This window comes from Triticum urartu, chromosome 4A (genome assembly GCF_056163025.1).
Source record: "Triticum urartu cultivar PI428250 chromosome 4A, HENAU_Tu73, whole genome shotgun sequence".
In the NCBI taxonomy this organism is placed as follows: Eukaryota; Viridiplantae; Streptophyta; class Magnoliopsida; order Poales; family Poaceae; genus Triticum; species Triticum urartu.
The window spans coordinates 107,191,896-107,217,943 of record NC_141876.1 but is presented as its reverse complement, the minus strand read 5'-3'; the positions used below and the strand labels follow the sequence as shown (position 1 = coordinate 107,217,943).

Below are 26,048 nucleotides of genomic sequence, written 5' to 3'. Positions count from 1 at the left end.
AGGGGCATTCTTGACCTCGTCATGAAGCATCGACGATAGTAATGTTGGTTAAAATTCACGAGGATCATCCTGCCACAATATCTTCTCAATCATAATGGATTTTGTATCTCAGGTGTCAAGCCATGACCAACTAAGCTATATCCAATCAATATAAGGGGCATTGAGCATTATTAGGTTGTCGCTTGAATCAACAATTCTAGGTGAGATGATAAATGGGTCACTAGAAGGTGAGGATACCAAGCATTGCAAGCATGCCAAAATCTAGAGAACTATAAAAAAAACTAAAGGTGTAGGGTGCACAAGGGTTTTACATGGATTGTGGGGATGTAAGGAGATAGACAAGTTTAAATGCAACTAATGGCACGTACATCCTTTAATGGTGCAACTAAGTGTGTGCATCTCGAGGGGGGGTATAACCATCTCGATGAATATAGTGTAATGACTCGTTCCCTTTAGGTGAAAACTTGATGTTCATGCCATGAAACCCCAAATAGAAAAGGATAAAAGGTAACTCCATAAGCATAAATGTGGTTATGCAAATTGTATCAAGTTTGATGACCCTATGAGCAATAGCTAGCTGAAACATTATCCATCACATGCATTCCAACATTAATTCTTACACAACGTTCCAAAATTATATGCACAACATCATAGAGGTGCTGACATTGATACACCACAACAAGTTGTTCACATCTAACTAGCATAGGCGTACAATAATACCCATACACATGTGCTACACCGCAGATCGAGAGATGTGCATATACAATGTGCACGTATATGTCGCTGATCAAGTTTAGTGTGTCTATTCTTAGATGACGAGTTGGGAGAGTTCTTCTTTTTCATTATCCAGAAAGGGCCTCAAATCAAGTTGCTTCCGGGGTGGGGCGTTCAGTTATTCGTAGCTAGCTTCACACTTACGTCTAATTTTGCTGCTTCGTCATGACCTAAAATTGATGAGTAGCAACAAACTATCTCATGGGCATGCTCACATTGAACATTTCAATATATAAGAAATGACTTCTTCTAAATGTACCTTTGGTATCACTTGATGTTGGATGACGAGCAATGCATAATTTTTTAGCCGTCGCAAGAAACAACCTGAAAGAAACGACAAATGCATAATTGCTTTAGTTTTTCTAACAACTTTCTAAAGTTGCATGTTCAGGAAAAAATTCGGCACAAGTGCTCTTCATATTTCGGCTCTGATTTCTTACAAAATTCACCATAAAAAGCAATAATAATATGTAGTCGGTTATGCCACCTATTTGTTTTGATCGCGCACTATTAGGGCATCTATGATACGGGGATGGTTGTTCTTTTTTACTTTTGAGAATATCAGTGAAAAACTAAAAGTTTTCCAAAAACAACAATTAACAATATCCTCTTGCGATGTTAATTCATGGCGCAGAAGGATGTATGAAGAACAATACTTACTCCCATGGGACATCCCCAACAAGCATCCGGTCGCCTTCAAAGTCTTCATATAGAAATATGAAGTCGTCACTATTTGCATAATCGCCTTCTGCAGAATCCAAACTCTGATAATCTGCAGCTGCATTTACGCAATCCAATCCAAGAATTCAATATAATTGATACATAAAAACATGAAAAGACATCGCACTCATAGCAAAAGAGAGACAATACTGCACAATTCTAACATGCCATGTGTTTCCAATGAGAAATACATGTTTAAAAATAGTTTATTTAACGAGGTTTAGAAATGGCTTTTTTACCGGGTGGGGGGCGGGGGAGGAGGGGAATAGTTAAGTGTTGTGAAAGTCAATTTAATTTCCATCTAAATAAAACTCATGCTAATTTCACAACGAATTCTAACTGGAAGAGTACATTGACCTAGGGCCCCGTGAAGCCCATGGTGTTCACATGGTAGGTGAGCGATAGCCCGGTTAAGATGAATTGCCTTAGACCCAGGAGGACAAGGGCCCAATTGGCCACACGAGGTGAACGACATGGACAATGCTAACCTCCCATTTGGGCTTAATGAGCTTGTTATAAATTTGTTGAACTCTGGTCAAAGTCACAACATACTCAATATGTTACCGCCCTCATCAAAGAAATAAAAATCAAAATGGTACCTCGTTTTATCATGGAAAATGGGTTTTATTTAACGTCGTCAACCAACCGTCAAGTTTCTTTAAATCGAGGCCCTATTTTCAACGGTAGGAAAATATACAAAAAATGCGAAAGGAACTGTAAAGATTCACTAGAAGTAGAAATCCCCTCAAACATAATAAAAATTATATCTATCTCCATTGACCACCAAACCACCACTGTTGGAACAAAGCCGCCGACAAGCCTCTATCGTTGCTCCCATACCGGAGCCAGACAGACCTTGTCGATAACGGTCAGGAAGTCTTCGTGCATGTGTCCCTAAGAACCAGTGCCTCGGAGCCACAATCATCACAATTAAGCCCTTGAATCGATCTAATGAACCTAACACCAAATCTCGTCGTTGCGTATGCATGACGAGAAACCATAACCTCGCCGCTCCAAGGAGATGGCAGGAATCTACTTAAAAGCTCTGTTTAATCCGTCCCTATGGACGAACTTGAGGAGAATCAAAGCCCAGAAGACTGACTCTAAGAAGTTTCCCCATCCATTCGAGAGTCATTCATGCCAAGAAAAAAAAAGCCTACCTATCTACTGGCCGGAGCCGAGACATTAGGATTTCTTTTCGAAGAGGCAAGCAGAGAGGAGGCGAATTCATAATCTCTTTGCCGAGATCGAGGGGCAGAAGGCTTCTGTGACTAATTATATTTTTGGTTTTGCTAAAACACATCTAGATGTGCCCTAAATATTACATATCTACATCCTTTATGTCCTTCGTTTTAGACGGAGATTCATGCGTGTATTTTTTCTTTTTTCTTTTTTCTTTTTTATGTTTGATTGAGTTACTTAGATGTACACTAATTAGGATACATGATGTGTGCCCTAGATATACTATTTGAGAGCAGTATCTTGTTGGGGAAAATAATAATGGAGAGCGGTACTCACGGCAGAAGAAGTTTCTTGTCATCTTGGTGAGCGCCCGCGAGAGGGAGTCGTAGCTGCGGTGAGCTCTCAGGTTGATCTTCCTAACGATCAGGCAGCCATCCATGTGCACCTTGGCGAACATGTTTGCCTGCAGCCGCTGCGGTTCTGCGGTGACCGTACAGCTCCTCGGCGCCCCAGCCACCTCCTTATCATCATCGGCTGGCGAGGCCGCGGCGGGTATCTTCGTGTTCTTTGGGCCGTCGGCCTGCTTCACGCCGGCGTCGGGTTTTAGCACGTGCGTGGCGGTGACGAGGTGGCGCCGGGTGGTGTGCACCGGCGGCCAGCCCACAGCTGCCGAAGGCACTGAGACCACACTAGCATCGCTGCTGATGACAAAGAATTGAATGCAAATATTAGGCGCCCATGAATACGTTGTGCAGATCAGGTGCAAATGTGTGCAATAATACATGCATGAATGCAATGCAATTTACTTGCCTGTGGTTAATTATTTTCCTAGAGTATTTAAGATGAACGTGTTTGTTGATTACTTCGTCCAGATTTATTGGTCTGGGAAGCCAAGACGTTAAGACCAAAGAGGAGTACGCGGATGTTACTCCGTTTGTTTCTCTCCTTTTAATTATCTGTCACGTCATCTTTTTTACCTATGTGGCATGCACGGTCATAACTATGTTATTCTCACTATAATAGTCCAAAGGTGAAGATGCTAAAATTATAAATGAGATGACATGAATTTCATATGGTCATCTGGCCACATGGCAACAGTCTAGCACGTCCAGCCGCCCAATTATTGGGAGCAACACATCCACGGACGGACACACGAAAGTCGTTTTTATGGAAAAGACTGCACTAGTTCTCTTTCTTTCTTTCTCTCTTTTCTGTGGGAGGATGGGGGAAAGACTGCACTGCGCTGCATGCACAATCAAGCAGAGCCATGCTGCACTCATCATTGCTGCTCCCCTGCCTGGGCCGGCCTGCGCTGAATATTCTCGCTTAATTCCTTGCAGAGCAGAGGAGATCTTCTCTATGTACGTTACTCGCTAACGGTATCTATCCGGCCGCGTATGGCCGGCCGGCAAAAGCATTGTGAGAATTAACCCACGTACGTCCATCAGGAGGTTATATATACATGTTTTCCCTGTATTAGAAACCCTAGATGTCAAGGACTCCATTTGGTGCACACACATATACAATGCGTACAAGAATCTATTCGCAATCATTTCTAAACGCAGTTCTAAGCACACGAGGACCTGAAAAATACTAATCAATGCGCTCTAGTGGAGTGGTAGGGGTTCAAAATGTTCATGATTGCAATCATTTGTGCCTATGTACGTAGAGAACGTGAATTAATCCCGCACTTTTCCCTCGTATATACTTGTTTGTTTAATTCATGATTGCTGAGTGCTGAAACTTACTACCTCCGTCCTGTTTAAATTGGTCCCCATTGTATTCCATGCCAAATTTTAACCATAAATTTAACTAACAAAATATTCATGCATGTCACCAAAAATTATATCATTGAAAACTATATTCAAATACGAGTCCAATGATATATTTTTTCTTGACATGTATTAACACTTCGTTAGTTAAATCTTTGATCAAAATTTGACACAAATTATAAAGAAGACCAATAAACCAGGAAGGAGGTAGTAGTTAGCATTATAAACTCATTACACGACAGGAAATCCATATTTTGACAGCTGACACATTTTTAGCTAGCTAGAGCCGTTGGATGCCATGATGGTGAAAAAACATGCAGGAGTAGGAGTGGCTGCTAAAACTGAGTAGGTAATATGCATGTAGATGCATATGCATATATGTGTGTTGCTCAATTAACTATCAGCACATAACATTTGGCTCACCTTGTCCCATATGTTGTTGCCACCGACGCCTGCGCAATGCTCCGGTCCTGCTCCGCGGCCGCCTTCTGCTGCCGGGCGGCGAGGCTCCAGGGGTGCATGAAGCCGGTCGGGCTCGGCATGAACACCGCCGCCCAGCTGCTGCTAGGCACAATGCCATGGCAATTACCAGCACGCCCTGCGCTAAGCGTGTTCGCAGTGGCGGTACCAGCGATGACCATGTCACTGCTCTGCACTCGATCGACATCGCCGCCACCTTGAGGACCGTTGTAGCGTGCCATGGCGGTGCCACCGCAGCTGGCGGCGCTGCAGTTACCTCCGGGAGACAAGGAGATGCCGAGGCTGAGGTCTAGATTGCTACCGTGGAAGCATGCGCCACTAGAGCTCGCTTCCTTCGCCACCTTCATGCCGGTGGCTGCAGTGGCAGCGGTGCTCTCTTGCCTACCAAGAGGAGGAGGCGTCTCAAACGATATAAGATTCATCATGGCGGTGGAGCAAACTAACCAACGAAGACAGACAGATGGTAGCTAGAAGCAAATGAGATTGATGAGACAGAGGCAACAGATGTGAGAAGAAGAGCGGCGAGCTGAGTGAGTGAGTTGGTGAGCAGAAAGATGGTGTTATGGGTGGAGGAGAGAATTAATATGTCGGGAGAATATAAGAGATGGTGCAGTGGTAGTGGTTGATATGGTATGGATAGATAGATGGTGTACATATATGTAGGCAGATATATAGAGGTGCAAGCTATGGCTAGGGAGAAGGGCGGGGCAATGATTTCATACAAGATTTTGTAAAAAGATGGGAGTATCATGTGCAAGAGATATGATCAATGCCATATCTATGTACCCATGCTAGTGTAGTAGTAGTTTCATGATGTTGTTTTGTGTACCTAGATGTATAGCCATCACATGCACTTCTTAGAGCGGACTTTGTGCACCAGCTGAGTGCCTAAAGTAGTATCGAGTACTTTGAAAATATAATGTTTTAAGCATTTACAAAAACATTGCCCTAAAAGGAAACAAAATAAAAGAAATAAAACAAACTATGTCAAAAAAAACGTACATAAACTACACATTTTAGAATATGGAAAAACAAGCATATAATAGTGGAATTTGGGAAATAATATAATTTGCACACTTATTGTGTAGAACTTATGTGTATACATTTCTCATACTCAAGGTTGTTCAAACAACAAAGCCACATTAATCATCTCTCGCCACATTGAAGATAAATACCACCACAATTATGTCACAACTCACAGAAAAACCACCACTTTACAAAATGGCAGAATGAGTCGAGCGTTATCGTTGACAGTGGCAAAAAATGTTGACCAAAATTTCGAGTCACATTTTGATGTGGCAAATTGCTCACGTGACAAAGGGATACAAAACATTGACTGACGGCCGTTTAAAAAATGTGGGTCCCACTCGTTAGTCATCTTCTTTCTCTCTTTGACGGTTTGACCACTCCCTTCCCGTGGCAACTAACAAATGTTGACTCCTGCGTTGGCTGCACCTCGGCGTCCACCATGACGACGTCACCAAAGTGGTTGGCCTTGGGCGACGCCTCAGTGGTCGCATCATGGTTGGCCATGGGTGGCGCCTCAGGTCAAGGGCAGCGCCTCGGCAGTGTCGTGGCTAGCTATGTCAGGCTGGGCCTGGACATCCATGGGTAGGAAGGCATTGCCGCCGTGGTAGGATTCCTTGGGCGTCAGGGTGTGTCTGCGCCGTGGTCGGCCGCCTTGGGCGCCTCCGCCTCGACATCTAGGGGCAGGGCGTCGGCGGGGAGACAAAATTTCACGCTTGGTGCCAAGGGTGGGCGAGGAGGGGGCGATGGGGGAGGACATGGAGCAACCAGTCTCGCGCTTGGTGCCGGTGGCAGGCGAAGAGGGGACGATAGGGGAGGAGATGGAGCAGTTGGAGGAGGCGATGGTCATGGAGGTCCGGGGGGATTGGGGATCTGGAGGTAGAGGGATTCACTAGGGTTTCTTCTTTTAAGTTGCCACTGCCCATTTTAACATCCACCAGTCAATGTTTTGTATTACCTTTGTCCCGATGGCGATTTACCATGTCAAAACGAGATTCAGATTTTGGCAGTGTTTCTCGCCACTGTTAACTATAGCTTTTTTTCTGACATGTTTTGTAAAGTGGTGGTTTTCTGTGAGTTAACGATTATGATGATTCTATGCATTTTACTCGGATAGATTGCACCTCACGGCGATGGTGTTGTCGCGAGTGTGCGCGCATACACACACATATAACCTATGCACACACACACACGCACATGAAAAAAAAATGAACAAAGAGGAAAGGAAAATCATGACTGATTAAACAGGAAAAATCAACCTAATTAATAGCAAAATGTTCTAAAAAACTAATAGCAAAAATGTTTAAGAAACTCTGGATACGCAATGTTAAAACTGTGAACCTACAATACTATAGATACATTTCTGTTTTTTTTTAATGCATATATTTGAAATACACAATCCGTCCCAGTTTGCCTTTGCATACATGCATGTATGTAACCCGCAAAAAAAAACATGCATGTATGTCCTCTGAGACAAGTCATTCTATGGAGGATCTAACCTTGTATTTTTCTTGTTTGGCATGGATGTGCGGCTGGCTAGCTGGTGCATGGTGGGGATGAGACCATCATCTCCTCCACCATGCACGGTGCAGTACTTGCTGTCCGCTCCCTTTAATTATTGCTTCGCAACCCTACTTTGCATGCACCGGGAAATTCCAAAAGGAACACGTACAACACCCCCCCCCCCCCCCCCCCCCACACACACACACACACACACAACATAATACGCACTAGCTAGCCGCATCAACTTCAAATCACCGCCTACCAAGAACATATCATTCTACTACAAAAACAAAAAATAACTCCTCTTTTTAAAGGAAAAATATATATACTCCCAATATAGTAACTGTAGTTGGCCGATGGTTCTTGATGCTCGAACCCCCAATATGCATGCATGCATGCATCCACGCAAGTTTGTCTTGTCATGCTTAATCCTGCAGTAATCTGATTGCGATCTTATATGAAAATATTGTTCTAGGTTCTCGAAGATCAATTGTCCTTTGTGATCCTTGGTTTGGATACGGTGCAGTGATTATTGCACGTGTTCCTTTTGGTTACTTAATTCTTGAGATGAGATTTGATTAGGATGAGATCTTTGCCTCCAAACACGGCCGGTCGGTATCTGCCTAAATTACACTTTATCTTGTGAAAAGAATCGTGGCAGGAATAATCAAGATTTAGAGGATATATGGAGATCGAAACTGCTGCAAATCATACAGCTAGGAGGTATACGTTGTGCCATCTGAAACAAGGATAATCACCGCTTTCATGTTTTTTTTTCAGAAAGGCCGAAGGCTATTAAATAAAACAAAATCTTATAAGAACTTCCTTACAAGAAGAATAAAAAATTACAGGCAGTCTTTGAAGATATGAGCATTGTCCTCCTTCTGCATCCACTTGCGATGCGTGACGCGGCATGAGAAATACTCGTTGACACCTCTCGGCCTCCATCTCATCGGAGCAACCTTGTCGAAACTCAGAAGTTTGTAGAAGGATTGGTCAGGATGTTCTCAATGTAAATCAGAAGACACTGGCAATCCCAAACTGAAAGAATTGCCGTAAAGGAGAATCCAACACCAAAGAGGGCGAGAAGATAATGCCAACTCCAGCCGGAGAGAGAAGGTGGACACAAACCTCACAAGTTACCCGACGGAGCCATATCTTGCCGAGCTTCATCGGGCAAAAATGGAAATGTAGAACAAAAACAAGTGCAATGTCATCCCCTTTGTAGGTTTGTCACTGTCGTGAACAAAAGCTAACCTCGCTAGACTGAGTGTCCGACAATCTTCACCATCCCGCAACTCGTTGATGTCACTCCGAGGAACAACATTGATATAGAGAAAGTCTAGAAACCATTATTCGCATTGTCGACGCTGCCCCAACTTCACCGATGAAGACAAACTCCAAGATCCTACGAGACACTGACCGGGAAACTCGACTAGGGGTTCCTCCATCCTCCCGCTGCCGCAATGGCAGACGGGTGCCAGGGGAACCCGCGACGCCGTCGATGGGTAGAGGGGACAAGCTAGTCGTCTCCTGATCACCTCCTCTCTAGCAAACCCTAGGAAAACATTTCATTCAGCTCTGCATGTCTTATTTATGCTCCTTATCATGTTACTGTGGTGTTCATGCATTGTGCTACGACTCACAACTGAAAGCACTGCAAGGTGAATCATCTTTATATAGCAAATGATGATTATTTTTCATTATCATGGTTTAATCAAATACTCCCTTTATTCACAAATATAAGATGTTCTACCTTTTTATGAATCAGATGTATATAGATGCATTTTAATTTGTTGATTCATTCATTTCAGTCCGTATGTAATTTATAATATCCAAAACATCTTGTGTTCACGAACAGAGGGTGTAATATTTCACCATTCGATTCTATATAGTTAAGCATTCACAAAGCCATGCTGCTATAGCTAGCCGTGGATCGGGGCACCTATACGATCACCGATCTACCCCTAGCAAAATGGGGAGAAAGGATTTAGGTCTCTGCCTGCTAGTCCAGCTCACTCGGTCACTCCATGAATCAATGATGCATGCACGTACGCACGCACATTCGTGTGGTGCCCTATGTTATGTAGAACTATGGATTGACACGACGACACAGTTAAAGGGGCGTCGAGCATGCAATCACCTGGATTCGAGACGGTCGTGTCAAAATGATGCCAGTTGAGCCATGATAATCCTAAGCTACCTAGAAAGGCACAAACATGCACAGGCATACGTGTGCATTTCACGCTGCATCAGGCTAGCCCTACCCACTGTCTAGCCAAACATGGACGGGCAATCCTACTTTGTGGACGGTCACTGTGTCTGCCCACTGCTACGAAATGGCTTAACATTTTTATCCGAAAAGGACTTGGATCTAGCAATATAGATAAATTTAAAAAAATACATCAAGATCATCCATGGATGCATTGGCTCGAGGGCACCCCCACCATTTAAAATTTTTAGAGTCTGCTGGGTAGGCATTCTCAAGAAATGGTTGCTCTAGGACGACAAGGTGATAACCTAATTTCAGTACATTATATTAATATTATGTTGGCCAGCAAGAAAATATGTTGGTGAATTATTAGTGGTAGTTGTAGTAGCGGCTTGGAATTTCGGAAGGTTGTCTGAGACTAAAATAAAGCAGATCCGGACCGTCCGACACATTTTTGCCTTGGTTGTGAGATTTCGCGTGGAATAAGGGGGTGGTGCAAGAGGTGCTAAAGCTTGTCTTTGTCGATGATATTGATGTGTTTAGGCACATCTTGTCATTATCCCACTCTGGTCATCAGAAGTTCCACACTAAGCACAATACCCATAGCCGTAGGTCCCTATGAAATTTCACTCTGGTTATTTCAACCGGTCGTGTCCACAGAAGTTGGATTATAAAGTATGTATTAAATTTCACTTTGGTACCTGTAATTTGAGTTTGTGACCTTGTATATAAAAATGAAGGGAGTAGCATCGATCTTCATAATCGTATACACCTCTGGCGATCGTGATCATTTGGAAGCATAATTTTAGTCAACAAACGTCTGGTCAAGAAACTACTTCTCGAGGCGCCGAGAAGCGTACATGCATGAACCTGGTTAATTATGGGCATGCATTGATCACAACTGGGAACTCTAATCTCTTGCTGATAACGATGATGATAATGCCAAATCTTTCTGCTATCATGGAAAACACATGAACTAGTTAAAGCTTGAGTCACGCATGCGTACTTAACCATGAGCAAAATTTGAAGAGGATGTACACAGCACCTGGGTAATTAACTTCATGTCCCGTTTTAAGCTAATTGAGCCAGAGATGAGAGGATGATGATGAGTGAGCCTATTAACGAGGCGACATGCGTACAAGAAAACATGATGATGATCACTTTGTTTTCCTTTCCTCGCCACCTTTTGTGACCCCCTTTTTTCTCTCCTTTGTTTTGTTCCTTTTATCGTCTTTCTCGCCTGCCTTACTTTCTTAATGTTGCAGATCCAAAGGACAAAAGCTGGGCCATTAGGGCATGCATTAGGCTATGATAAAAGGGTAAAGCCAGAAATTAGACAAAAAGGTGGCATAAAGGCTAGCCTTTCTGTATTAATGTGCTACTATTTGGAGTAGTAGTATTTGCACATGTTCACCGTCGCCAAGTAATGGTTTTATGCAGGCTTTTATCCCATTTTGCACTGCGTGCATACTCCTCTATCGTCGAATGTCCTAATAGGACCCTTCGCATAATTAAAAATGTTTGAAAGTTGCTACTAAAAGTAATCAAAGGCCACGGCAAAAATAAAAGGAGTAAATTGCAGTTTGCCGCAACTAATTAAGTTGCTCACACTGAGGTTTTTTAGCGTGCTCCCTCTTACCTCCCCTTTTCACATGAGGTAAGAGTATAAAATTAATCTGAGCCGTTGAGGAGGGGTAAGAGGGAGCATGTTAAAATTGCTTGCACTACTATATAGGTTCTATCCACATAATCTCTAGAGTTAGAGAAAAATATTTTGGCATGACACAGGCAAAAAGGTGACTTTAACTCGCTGGAAACATGTTTACCAAAAGCTAGCTAGCTATCCCATGTGAAACGCTAAGAGACCTTTTACGGTACATCAAACTATTTTGGGCCGTTTATTTTTATGATCCAATGGCCCAGAAGTCGTAATACTACACCAGAATTCGGGTAGTATATTTCGGCCTCAGGGGCATTTTGGGTAGTTCATGGTCATAAACACCCGCAGCAGCAGGCTCTATCCAGAATTAAGACGAAGGGGAGATTTGGAATTCCATGTCATCTCTTCTCCAGCGTCGCATCTTCTCGGCACTACAATGGGCGGGTTACAGCCAGCGTCGTCTGGCGCCCTGCCATTGCCGTCCTTCGCCCGCACCCATGCAACACCATGTATTGACCTCTCACGCCTCCCCTTCCCTCGCCGCCCCTATCCGTTCCTCCATCGTGTTCATCTCCCCACCACCATCTCCCTGCACAGCAGCTCGGCGACCTCGGTCCAGCCGTCGCCGGGGGCATGGACACATGCACGTACTAGGGGGAAAACCGATGTGCAGTCTGTGTGGGGAAAAGAAGAGAAGGCAAGAAGACGAAGGTGCTACTAGTCATGCAGACGAGGGATCCGCCGGTTCTAGGTTCAAGGCAGCGCCCTGTATGCAGGGTACTCTTGGACTCGTTCTTGGGCCTTGGCGCGACGGTAGGCAGGGATGTGCAACTGGTGGGGGAAGGCGGCGGGATGACCGACGAAGGACATACAACTGCACCGGCGGAAGGAACTTCGTTAGTGCGTCATACAGCTGCGACTATCTCAGTTAACTAACTAGATTAATTATTAGGATAATGAAGGAGAAATTTAATCCTGTTGGGAAATTACCGATCTATCCTCAAACAAATTCTAAGCTGAATTGTGCTAGCCATTGGATCAACTCAATACCACCCATTATATCCGGTAGTATGATGTACCGTAAAAACTCTCAACGCTAAACCTTAAGCGTCTTGAGCCCTATCAATAAATTCCTATCTGTACAGAAACCAGCCAAAAGGTGACATGGAAACTCTAGTGCCAGCGCCTCGTCCTGCAGGAAGTATACCTCCAGGCAGCTGAAGGTGGACATACGGCCGGAGAAGACGTGTACCTGTGTTTGGAGGCATGGATGTATGGAGCATGCAGCTAGGCCATATCCCAAGTTTCCAACCCCACAGCAGCAGCACACACAAACGCACAAGCGAAAGAGAAAGGCGAAAGGCATGTTTGGCATCATTGCGGTGTTTAGATCCGGAAGAGACGCTAGTCGGGTCGGCCTACTTTTCTTTTTGCCACCCCCGCCGTGCATTGCTTTAGCTCCAAGTGGCACCGTATAGTCTTGCATGCACTACAAAATTCCTGGTGCATATACGTACGTATATCCCAATCTTATTTGTGTGCATTTCCGTCCGTGCTCTGTGTATATGAAACAAAACACAGCTAATTAGTCTCAAGATGTTATGTTGGCTTATTAGTCTCTCCGAGGTGCTTATAGGGATAAGGTGTGCGTTCATAAGGATTGTATGCTTATGTATGTGAGCGACTTTGATTGTACTGTGTTAAAAAAATATGAAACAAAATATAGCTAATTAGTCATGAAAACACGAGGCGTATCATTCGAACTTAGCTAGGTTTATGAGTTAACTAAACAAGGAATACCGCCTCTCAACTCTGAAGAGAAGAGTCGGTGTATCGGTGTTTACGTGACTTGTAACTTGATCTTTATTATATGAATGAGACATGTACTAATATGAAAAGAAAACTCTGAAGAGAAGGAAGGGCGTGTGGCAGAAAACATGTGACATGCATGCTCTATAAACCAATACGGCAATACGTACATGCTTTTGTCCATCATCAACAATTTTGCATTGTCTTTAATATATGTGCGTACTCTAGAAAAACAATACATGCTTTTGTCCATCAATCAATAATTTGCATCGTCTTTAATATATGATACGCACGTTCTGTGTATTCTAGAAAAAAAATACTATTTGCATCGTGCAAAGCTTCGAAGACGATGCACAGGGGTACAAATATACATACACATATACCATATATAGTGCGATCTACGTTCGATCTTAATCACCACGTACGGCCCTACTTCACGACCGGCCGGGACGCGCGCACGGGCCACCGAGATCCACCGCTCATCATCACAGCTCCACACAACCCAACCCTCTACTCTAGCTAGCCAGGCTCCAGCTGCCACCAGAAAAGAAGAACCGGGCCGGGCGAGCTTTTGCCCCGTGCGGCGTACTACGTCTTTCGGGCAGCTGCTGCATCTCCTCCGCCTCGCAATCGCTCCCAAAACTGGCGGTCACCACTCACCACGGCTCCTGATCTGATCATGGCCGCCTTGACTGCCCTACCGGTTCCATTCCATGCATGGGGTCCTTTGAATTCCAGTTTCAATTCGTGGCAGCCTTTCTTCCCTTGGCCTGCACTGGCCGCGGGAGGGGAAAGGCCCACGGATTCAGATCAGATCTGTGTGTTTCTGATGATGACGGCGAGATTATACATACATGATACGTACATCCGGGCAGACCAAGGATGCATCCACCTTGCCCCTGCTGGTGCCAGAAATTTCTTATTTTCTCTGTTCAAAATTAGTTGGCGCTCAAACAGATGTGTTCATTCCAACTTCGTCCGGTGATACAAACAGCCTCAACAGAGCAAAACTCAATGGAAGAAATCATATGAAAATTAGTAGGGGCTCGTTCGGTTTGGAGGAATTGAGTAATTGACTTGCCTTATTCCTACGCGTAAAAATAAGCTTTGAGTAGATGTGTAGTTTTCTCCAAAAATACAAAAAATGAATATTATTCCTATGAAATTCCTGTACGCATTTCCTACAAACTGAATGCATATATAGGAAATTTTCCTATGAAATCCTTGTTCCTATGTTTTTCTTATAAAAATCCTCCAAACCTAATGAGGCCTAGGATGTGAGCAGTTTCCAAAAGTTTTTATAGTCCGTGTGTATATGAAAGGGCAATGATGGTATAGTAGGTAACATTCTGAACCCTGCATAGAATTCTGAACCTGGGTGAGCATGCGACTTGAGTCCTGCCACCAATGAAAGCACCGATTGACTAACCTCACACAACAATGATTGGAAAATACTGGACTTATAGCTAGACAGAAGAAGAAAAGGGGACGGTTGAATTGGTTCACGTATGTTGGTATGGTACAGACAGACTTCTCAACAGAACTGAATTGAGAAATATATTCTGGTTTCTGCTCTTGAAAAGGTGAGAAATATATGATTTTCCTTTTGCTGATCATCTCTTTCTAATGTTCATGAACCCGCTAGACTCTGGATTGATTGTAGTAGCTCTCTAGAGGTTTCCGGAAGCTGTAAAGAAAACAATTGATCTTGTTATGGGAACCAGAAAATGATGATGGTGAATCTGTACTTAAGCACCCTACTTTCCTTTGTAACCTGTGTATATCGCCCATTTATTTGCTGGATCTCGTTTTTCTTCTCTTTTTTCACTGCTGGATGCCTGGATCTTGTTCTTAGCATGATGATGTTGTGCAAACTCATCTTAAGTGAGGTAGAGTAATTGATTTTGTTGGCCATGTTACGGTACCTGTGTTCAATGCGCTCAAAGTCGAATTTAAGTAATATGCCATCCTCTCTATACAACATGATCTTTTTTTAGATGTATACAACATGCATTTGAAAACTCTTGGAAGATAGGCTTTTGTCCCGTTTTATGAACTGTCAAACCAAGAAGGAGCTTAGGATGAAACCCCACACGGCCAAGCTAGATACATGGTGCTCATGAGCACATCTAACAAAGTTACGAACAAAGCAAGCACACAAAGGATAAAAAGGAGAAATGACGCATGACCCCACTGAAGCCCTCGCCCGCTAAAACGTTCGTTAAGATCTATATCATTTGATGATGCCATGTGAATCGCTATGTGAAGTGTATGGCTAACCAGATAACGAAGCAGACTACTATGAGACAAAAGATCATCTTTCTAAAGAGATTTGATTTAAAATTCTTATATGTCCAAGATCAACACAGAAATTTGTTCAAAGGTTTTCCCTTTGTCTATGTCAACAAACTATTTGAAATACCTCGACTTATTTAGAACCAGTCCAGAGTCAAATAGCAATGATTTGAGGCACTTCGATTAATATAGGACTTCTGGCCCTAAAGGGAGAACGAGGGAAACGGATCCTCAATTCAAAGTGGGTAAACAAAGTTCCATATATTGAAGCCGCTACATGTACTATGTGAATGGTGCACAATTACTTTAGCATTGGAGGAGTAGCCACCGCTCTACCTTATAGATGGAAGGTTAACTGTTTAGATTTATGTGATCATTTTTTACACAGGGTTGTTGAATATTAACAACTTATTACATAGAAACCATTTTTTCAAAGCAAGTTGAACATGTAAATTTATTAGTGGAGAAGAAGCCCACCACATGGAACTGCCGTGAGATTGCCGCAAGTGCGCAGAACCGCCCTGACTGTCGCACCAGCGCTCCACCAAGGCACGGCTTGATTGTCAAGGCCAAGGAAAATTGGGAGACAATGGAGAACATTGTGGAAATACAATCAAACTAGGTTAAATGCAACTGAACGCAGTAGCAACATTCCCTTGAACACTAAACTGTTATAAGCAGATTAGGTGCAATTTGAGCAGCATTACCAATATTTACTTGAATGCCTCAAGTAGAACAGAACAAACAAACAAGCATAACTAGCCACACATCAATGAAAGGTGATTTTGCATAGGCAAAAGTTATACATCATTCATAGATGATCCAGAAAATTCCAGCACTTGTAGATAACAATCTCAAGAAAGTGCTAAAACAGGACAACTGCAGATATGTCAACCTCCACCATGAGAAACGGTCTACAGTAAAGAACTACAGAAGTAGATTATACTGCAGCCAGCTGCCATCTTTACTTAACACTCGTTCAAGCATGGGGAAATATACTGGCTAAAGCAAAAACAAAACTCATGAGTTCCATCTAGCGAAGGAAATGGTCTGTGCATGCTTCAACTGCCTCAAGCCAGGATCGCCTGCCCAGGGGCGCCGTTTAGCAATGGGGCCATGGACACCAAGCAGCTGCACAAGAGTTGGAAGAAGAATCAGTACGAGACTGTGTGAGATAAATGTTACAAGTATAAGAACCAACAATAGACAAGCAATTCAATATGAAAGTACATGGAACGAAAATATACCAGCAAACAATACATAGAATTATACAAGTTCAGAATATGATGCAAGAGAACTATGACAAGCAGTATATAGGAATATAAAGATAGTTATTAAAAAAAACATATGGTCATTCAGGTTTAACTTGATATTAACCCTTAAGTAAGCATCATGTTAACATGGAACAAATTTGACCAACTTAGTACCACTGATAGATTATTATTAGGAATCAGAATATTTATATTATGATACACACAACAATAAACTGGAGCTCAGACTTGACTGTAACAAGCAGTAAAAATGTGGAATGGAATTAAGCAACCAACATTACATTTTAAGTTTTGCGAATTGTATAGTCTAGTAGAACAGAACTGAAGCAAACATTAAGATGTTTCAGTGGGAAAAAATGTATCACCTTAGCATTGACACCATCAGGCACGATTCTTCCCTCACTCTTGTACTTGATGTAATCAGCCTTGTTGAACTTGGTAAAGCCCCTGGAAAATCAAGTGCAGATTAGCAATGCTTCAATCTAGTCATCTCATAGAATTTCCGACTTTCCATAACACAATGAAACAACCAGTATAATTTGATAAGACAGGTGACATACCACTTCCTGCTGCAAATGATCTTTTGACGGCCAGGGAACTTGAACTTGGCACGGCGGAGGGCTTCATCAGCATGAACAGCATTGCTCTCCTTGCAGCGCACAGATAGGAGTACTTGGCCAATGTCCACACGAGCACAGGTACCCAGAGGCTTCCCAAAAGCACCCCTCATTCCAGTCTGGAGCCTATCAGCCCCGGCACATGAAAGCATCTTGTTGATACGAAGGACATGGTATGGATGGACCCTGACCCTCAGGTGGAACGCATCCTTTCCAGCATTCTTCGTCATGTACTTGTTGCAAGCAATACGGGCAGCCTCAAGAGCCTCGCTAGAGACATTCTCCTTTTCCCAGCTGACCAGGTGGACGCAGGAGGGGAACTCATCCACTCCCTTCTTCTTCATCCCAACATCATAGATCCTGATCTTCGGGTCAGGTACACCACGACAGTACCTTGACTTGGGGTATGGCTTGTTTTTTATCTGGCGGTAGCACCTAGCAGGTCCTGATCAGAGGAACAAAGCACCAAAATTATTAGAAACCAAATACACATGGAGGGGTCTCAATTATCAGCATTGAATCAGGAAACAAAAATTTGAATAATAGAAGAGGTAAAGCTCATATCAATCAACAAAATACATTAGCTAGGTGCAATCAGAGAGGAACAAGTCAACTTGAATGACACCTCAGAAATGCTTTCACTAACCAAAACTTCTCAGAAAATCAGCACACAGTTTATAATATGTAAGGTGGCAGCAGAAATAGAAAATATTGCAGTCATGGCTTTCCATGAAAGCAGCACAGGTAGAAATTTACTTCTTACATAACCCAAAGGGAAAGTTGTGGCTGTGTGGCCAAATTTAAATCATACAAAGATTCTCTACAAATTACAGTGAACCTACAGCCTTAACCAATGAAATGTATACAGAAGGTAATAGTTAATACCAACATTAACACAAATCAAGCAACAAAAATGGAATGGGGTGACATAGATAAACACCATCATATACTCCACAACAATAATTCTGGTTTTAACGAAGTCCACAGAAAATGATGTGGATCCTAATAAACAGACAGTGTACAACTAACATTTTTTAGTAACAACATCATACGTCACATCTGAAACCTATAAACACATTAACATATTATTACAACAAGACCCATGCAAGAAAAATCAGAGGTATTGCAGAGTAGCATGGTTACAAATTGGCAATCACAATATACACATGAAACAGAAATGATTAGGAGAGTAAAATTCCCTGGAAACCATGCCAAACGAACAGCTTTTAGACAATACTGTTGCCCTAGTTCTGAAGAGGTTAGAGCTCAACATTAACACGATATTGATGATAGCAAAAAAGATTTGTATAGACAACAGCCGATCAAAGCCACACAATCTACATCATACAACACGGGGAAAAACTCTAGGACCAGAGCATCAACTTACCTACAAGGTGTCAAATGCAAATAGAACCAGCATTGCCAAGTCTAAAGGGAATAACCACGGCATCCATCCAATTTTACCCGAAACGCATAGGCGCAGAGATGCCAAACACCGAAAACTCGACAGCGGTGGGCAGAGACGTAACCCTAACATGATACCATCTCAAGGGAACTCGCGCGCGTCGACATCTCACACAGGGCTAGACCGCTAGATCAGGCAAGACCAAGGCACGGGAGACAAAACCCTACCTCACAGCCGCGTCCACACATCGCACGGATCGAAACGTAGCGAGATTATTACAAGAAAAGGGAGGTAGGGAACGGAGATGGGACGGATCGAGCGATCTTACGTCTCCCCATGGCGAAGGCGGTGGCGATGCGACGCAGGCGGGAGAGGAGGAGGCGACGGCGGCGGCGAGAGGAAACACAGGAGCAGTAGGGTTGGAGCCGGGGAGGGCTTATATGCGGATGGACGTGGGGTGGCGTGGCTTCCGCGGTGGACCTGGGGCCCCACGCCTCGTTTGGCTGGGCCGGGTAACGTGTTAAAAAAGACCTGTTTACGGGCCCAGTGACCAGAGTAATTTAATCCTCTCCTGGTGACCAAGGAGCAACTAGTCGAGCGCTCCTACCAGGTGCGGCAGCGGATTTCCGCGTGCCATGAGGCAAACAAGTTTTTTTAGCGTTTTCGTGCTCCCCTCTCGTTAGGGTTTTCGGCTCCTCTCGGCGGCGGCGATCGATCGCGCCACCGTAGAGTCCCTCGCTCCCCTCTCCTTCCCTCTTTGCCGACGCTAGGGGCTCTACGGACCTCTAGACTGGCGGGGGCAAGGTTGTTTTAGGGACCATACCGCCCGCGGAACCAAATCCCTCGGGCAAGGGAAGATGGAGAAAGCTACTTCGGGATCGGGTAGCGGCGTGACAGATCTGGAAGCCATGATGGACGAGCTGGGCCTGAAGGAGGACGAACTCCAGGATGTGGTGATCGAGGACGATGAGTTGCCAGTCGAGGCGACCCGTTGGATGGCCATCGCTAGGGTTCATACTAAGAAGACCTATAGTCAATATTGGTTTTACAGAAATATGCGGGTGGCTTGGGACTTGGCAAAAGAAGTGAAGATTAGGCCGCTTGAAGATAACCTGTACACAATGCAATTTGAGTGCTTAGGTGACTGGGAGTGCGTGATGGAGGATGGTCCATGGAGTTTCAAGGGTAAAGCAGTGGTGTTGGAGGCATACGACGGGTTCACAAAACCGTCAACCATTGAGCTAAACAAGGTTGACATGTGGATTCAGATTCATGATTTTCCGGATGGTTTCTTCTCAAAAATCAAGGCCTTGGCGTCAACAGTGGGAGAGTTCATCTATGCTGAGCCACGGTCCCAAGATTTTGAGGGCAATTTTGCACGGGTGCGGGTGAAGGTTGATGTAACAAAGCCTCTCAAGAATGTTGTTTCATTGGTGGTGAAGAAGAAAGATGCTATACATAGGGAAATATACAAGGTGAAGTATGAACGTCTCCCTGACTGGTGCGCCGTGTGCGGATACATGGGTCACCTGTTCAAAGAGTGTGGGGATGGAGTTCACGATCCAAAGGCATTGGTTTTTAAAGATCTGAAAGCATCATGGTTCAGGGGCCCGGGCAGTGGACCTGGAGAAGGAAGAACCAATGGTGACAACTCTGGAAATAGGACTGGCCGAGGAGGTGGACGGGGTTCTGGCCGTGCGGGAAGAGGAAGGGGTCGTGCAAACGACCATAATATGTCAGCCACCAGTGAGAAGGATGGGACGCAGGAGAGGGACACATATATGGAGGAAGGAGACAGAAACAGAAAGAGGGGGGCTGTAGTGGCGGATCCTGTCCTGCTGCTACCAGCACCCGTGGACAACTCAATCAACCCTGCTGCGTCGTCCTCCATCGAAATCCCACCGAGTCCGTCATCCAAGCAAGAGGCAAAGAGGAACAAGACCAACTCCATATCCAGTGAGAAAAACAGCGGAAAGAACACAGCTACGAGCAAGAACAATGATGCGCGTTTGGCGGGCCTCCCAGTGGGGTCGCGCCTAGCGCAATGAGTCTACTCTGCTGGAACTGCCGCGGGGCTGGCAAACCCGCCGCAGTTCAAGAGCTTCGTGAACTAATGAAGCAATATGCCCCCTCTGTATTATGCATTCTTGAGACTCATATAGAGGGATCCAGAGTTGAGAATATGGCTGGTTCTTTAGGTTTTAATAAAAGTTATGCTGTTAGTAGTTCGGGAAGGAGTGGTGGTTTAGGAATTTTCTGGAATGATGAAATAAAGCTTGAAGTTGTTGGCTATTCTCAGTATCACATTGATGCAATTATTGATGAACTTGTAGATGTTAAAACGAGGGTGACTTTTGTCTATGGTGAAGCACAGGTCAGTGAAAGATACAAAACCTGGGATATGCTCAGGGGAATCGTTGGCTCAAGCGATATACCCTGGCTAGTCCTAGGCGACTTCAATGAGGTGTTGCACGCTCACGAACATGACGGTGTAGGGAGCAGAAGCCAAGCACAGATGGCGGCTTTCAGGGATGCTTTAGATACATGTGGCCTCGCGGACACTGGATATATTGGCACGGACTGGACGTTTGAGAGAAAGGTAACAGGCGGAACATATACACGTGTCCGTCTGGACAGAGGGGTTGCCAACCCGGCCTGGACGATTGCTTTCCCGTCAGCAACATTGGAGCATGGAACAGCGGCCTCGAGTGACCACGCCCCGCTCATCGTGAGCTACGTGCATGGCGCATGCAGCCGGGTCCCGCGCTCGTTTAAATATGAGGTGGCGTGGGAACGGGACCCGACTCTGTCCCCTGTTATCCAACACGCATGGCAGAGTAGCGCGGGAGATTCGGTGAGGGAGATAAGCGACAAGATGCATTCATTAGCACAGGACCTTGGCCAGTGGGACCGTAGCCACTTCGGGAATGTGCGACGTGAGATTCAGCAGCTAAAGGCACAACTACAAGAGTTATGAGCGATCCCAAACAGATTCGGGCCAAATCATTGGGAGATTAAATTAATTGATAGATTGACCGAGCTTTATCACAGAGAAGAGATACTTTGGAGGCAACGTGCCCGGTTGGAGTGGCTGATGCATGGCGATAAAAATACACATTTCTTTCATCTCCGGGCAAGTAGAAGAAGGAGAAAAAACCAAATAAAGTCCCTCCAGCGTCCGGATGGCCAGGTCACGGAAAATGTTATAGAGATGGAGAACATGACCACAGCCTTCTATCAAAATCTCTATACATCAGAGGGGGTACACGATATGGAGCAGGTATTGAGTACGGTCCCAACAAAAGTAACTCAAGCTATGAATGACATGTTAAATGCCCCATATACAAGCAAGGAGGTGAAAACGGCTCTGTTTCAGATGTACCCAATGAAAGCACCTGGTCCCGACGGATACCCAGCGCATTTTTTCCAACACCATTGGGACATTTGTGGGGATGAGGTTACCAAGGCGGTCCTGAGGATAGTGGAGGGTACGGAGTCGGCGGAGTGTATAAATGACACAATTTTGGTACTCATACCAAAGGTAAAAAAATCCAACCCTACTATCTCAGTTTCGCCCAATCAGTCTATGTAATGTCTTGTACAAGATTGCTTCCAAGGTTATATCTAACAGGCTCAAGGTAGTTCTACCTGAAATAATATCAGAGGAGCAATCAGCTTTTGTTCCCGGCAGGCTGATTACAGACAACATCATCACAGCGCATGAATGTTTACATTTTATGAAGAGGAACAAGGCCAAGAAACATCAGTCGTGTGCTCTCAAACTTGATATGATGAAAGCTTATAATAGGGTGGAGTGGTCTTATCTGAGGGCCATAATGTTAAAGATTGGTTTCACAAACAGGTGGGTTGATATTGTAATGAGCTTGGTCACCACAGTCAAGTTCTCTGTTTTGTTCAATGGGAAGAAGTTACAACAATTTATTCCATCAAGAGGAATCAGACAAGGGGACCCAATCTCTCCATATTTGTTTTTGTTGGCAGCGGAGGGCCTTTCGTGCCTGTTAAAATCTAAAAGTGAGTCATCCAACCTGGGTGGACTACAGGTAGCCCCTACGGCGCCACCGGTAAGCCATCTTCTATTCGCTGATGACAGCCTGCTGTTTTTCAAAGCAAACAATGTGGGGGCAACTGAGGTGCACCATGTCTTGGACACTTATTGCCAAGCGACTGGGCAGCGCATCAACTACTCCAAATCTTCAATCTATTTCAGTAAGGGGGTTCCTGATGCGGTCAGACAGGAGATCAAAGATACACTCCACGTTCCCAATGAAACACTAAACGAGAAGTACTTGGGTATGCCATCAGACATAGGAAGCTCAAAGAACGGTGCCTTCAAATATCTCAAGGACCGACTCTGGAGCAAGGTTCAAGGATGGATTGAACGTACTATGTCCTCGGCTGGTAAGGAAGTTCTTGTCAAAGCTGTTGCGCAGGCTGTCCCCGTATTTTCCATGTCATGCTTCAAATTACCTAGAGGCTTATGTGAACACTTGAATATGCTCATTCGAAAGTTTTGGTGGGGTGCAAAGGATGGAAAACGTAAACCACACTGGGTCTCCTGGAAAACGATGACACAACCCAAGGGAATGGGAGGTCTGGGTTTCAAAGATTTTGAACTTTTCAACTTATCCATGCTCGCCAGGCAGGCGTGGCGCTTGTTGCAAGACCCAGAGTCGTTGAGTGCTCGAGTATTGAAAAGTGTATACTACCCGTCTTCCGATATACTCCAGGCTGAATTGGGCAGCCATTCGAGCCAGGTATGGCGGGCCATCATAGAGGGAAGGGATGTTCTTAAGCAAGGATTGATAAAGAGAATTGGCAATGGAGCAGACACAAACATATGGACCGATAACTGGCTACCCAGAGAGGAGATGATGCGTCCCTACGGGAGTATCTCGCCAAATTCACCAACACATGTGTCAGAGCTCATAACTACTGTGACCGCATCATGGAATAGACAGCTTGTCCAACAAACTTTCATGCCTATGGATGCTACAGTTATCCTCGGTATGCCAATATGCACTCGAAACATCATAGATTTTTGGGCTTGGTTTCATGAGAAAAATGGTACTTTCAGTGTTAAATCAGCCTATAAGATGCTAGTAGCCATCAGAAACAGGAGAGAAGCGTGGTTGGAAGAAATCCCGGGTCCTTCCAGCTCGAGGGCCGAAGAAGGTGCCTGGAAAACATTGTGGAAAACGGAAGTACCGGGCAAGGTACGGATGTTTCTTTGGAGACTATCTAAGCAATCGCTACCGACCAATGACGTCCGTGCTCATCGCCACATGACTGACTCGCCGCAGTGCGGTCTATGTGGAGTTTGGGATTCCTGGCGTCACTCACTGATCGAGTGCACCTCCTCTAGGAGCGTGTGGGCTCTTATTGATGAGGAAATCACGCATAAAATAATAGCTACAGTTGAGCCACAAGCAAAGCAATGGTTATTTACGTTGATGGAGTTGTTATCACGTGATGAATTTGCACTTGTATCGGTGGCATTATGGTCTATATGGCACGCAGGCGCAAGGCAATACACGAAGCTATTTTCCAGTCGCTCCAGGCGACCCATGATTTCATCACACGGTACATGGCTGAGCTTGGCATAGTCAAGGAGAAGATGCAGCAAACTGTGGTAAGGAGTGTTACTGCAAGACAGATACACACCCGACCTCGTAAGCCACCGCCGGGACACTACAAAATCCATGTGGACGGCGGAGTGCTAGGAACCAGGGGAGGTTCGGCGGCAGCGATATGCAGAGATGAACATGGGAACTATATGGGTAGCTCCGCACTTGTCGTTCAAGGAATCACAGATCCACCAACTCTAGAAGCAATGGCGTGTCGAGAGGCCTTGGCTCTAGCAGAAGACCTGGGAATCCAAAGCTTCGTGGTCGCCTCCGATTGTCAACAAGTGGTCTCGGATATCAACATCGGAGCAAGAGGAACTTATGGAGCAATTATCAGAGAGATAAACCTTAGATCATCACCTTTTATTTGTAATTTTGTTTTCGAGAGTCGTGCTATTAATGTAGAAGCACACCGCCTAGCCAAGTTTTCTTTTACGAGAGGACCGGGTCGCCATGTATGGCTTGGTGCACCCCATGACCTCAGATGTATCCCACACCATGTGGATTTTCATGAATAAACCTGGTTTTCACCCCTCAAAAAAAAAGTTAACGAGCGCTCCTTCGGGAGCATCGCAACGATCAGCGCCATTTGGCGCGCTCTCAGCCATTCGCCATGTGTTGCGCTCTGGACGCTTCCTTCGGATTTTGTTTTTTTTTCGCACACGTTTTCGGCTTTTTAAACGGGTTTTTTCCCGGGTTTTTTGACGTTTTGGTTTTTCCCCGGTCTTTCTTAGCTTTTCGATCAAAAAAATTGAAAAAAAAATATTTTTTGCGCGAAAAAAATGCGTTTTCTTTTATTTTCCTTTCGCGAAAGTCACGGTTTTTCTTCCGCGAGAGGCACGGTTGTGCTTTACGAGAGTCACGGCCATGACTTTCGGAAACAAAAAAAATATACGTTTTCGGTTTTTTTTCTTTCGCGAGTCACGGTTTTACTTCCGCGAGAGGCACGGTTGTGCTTTTGCAAGAGTCACGGCCGTGCCTCTCGGAAAAGGGAAAAACAAAACGTGTTTTCTGTTTTTTTTTCTTTCGTGAGAGTCACGGTTTTGCTTCCGTGAGAGGCACGGTTGTGCTTTCGCGAAAGTCACGACCGTGCCTCTAGGAAAGGAAAAAACAAAACACATTTTCTGTTTTTTTCCGTGAGAGTCACGGTTTTGCTTCCGCGAGAGGCACGGTTGTGCTTTCGCGAAAGTCACGGCCGTGCCTCTAGGGGAAAAAATACGTGTTTTCTGTTTTTTTTTCTTTTGCGAGAGTCACGGTTTTGCTTTCGCGAGAGGCACGGTTGTGCCTTCGCGAGAGTCACGGCCGTGCCTCTCGGAAACGAAAAAAAACACGTTTTCTGTTTTTTCTTCTTCCACGAGAGTCACGGTTTTGTTTTCACGAGAGGCACGGTTGTGATTTCGCGAGAGGCACGGGCGTGCCTCTTTTGGAAAGGGAAAAAACCGTGCTCCATGTTCGGTTTTTTCACCCGGTTTTTTTCGTCTGATTTTTTCGTGAAAAAAAAAGTTCGTCAAAACCTATCAACATGAGATCTAGTTTTGAAGATCTCGACGCGAGGAATCCAGTGGTAAAAACGGTTCGAGATTTGGATGCACGGTTTAAGAGATAAAACGTTTTGAATAAACGAATCTATGAAAAAAGGGAAAACTCCCAAGTTGCGACAAGTGGCGCGCTACA

At 44.6% G+C, this 26,048-nt stretch overlaps 2 protein-coding genes and 1 pseudogene across 3 annotated transcripts; 1 reads left to right on the top strand and 2 right to left on the bottom strand.

Moving 5' to 3' along the window:
* Positions 1-574: 574 nt before the first annotated feature.
* Positions 575-5,575, bottom strand: LOC125553649 (auxin-responsive protein IAA27-like). The gene is made up of 5 exons (XM_087517934.1): positions 4,872-5,575; positions 3,013-3,374; positions 1,435-1,552; positions 1,034-1,098; positions 575-944 (listed from the first exon to the last, which is right to left on the bottom strand). The coding sequence occupies exons 1-5, from the start codon at positions 5,351-5,353 to the stop codon at positions 889-891; spliced, it is 1,083 nt and encodes a 360-aa protein (XP_087374060.1). The 5' UTR covers positions 5,354-5,575; the 3' UTR covers positions 575-888.
* A 10,627-nt stretch (positions 5,576-16,202) lies between these two features.
* Positions 16,203-19,206, bottom strand: LOC125550948 (large ribosomal subunit protein uL16z-like; annotated as a pseudogene). The gene is made up of 4 exons (XR_015600463.1): positions 19,055-19,206; positions 17,265-17,766; positions 17,070-17,151; positions 16,203-16,564 (listed from the first exon to the last, which is right to left on the bottom strand). The product of XR_015600463.1 is annotated as a large ribosomal subunit protein uL16z-like (transcript).
* Positions 19,207-20,770: 1,564 nt separating this feature from the next.
* Positions 20,771-21,703, top strand: LOC147975007 (uncharacterized). Its single transcript, XM_087520231.1, has one exon. The coding sequence runs from the start codon at positions 20,771-20,773 to the stop codon at positions 21,701-21,703; it is 933 nt and encodes a 310-aa protein (XP_087376357.1).
* The last annotated feature ends 4,345 nt before the right edge of the window (positions 21,704-26,048 follow it).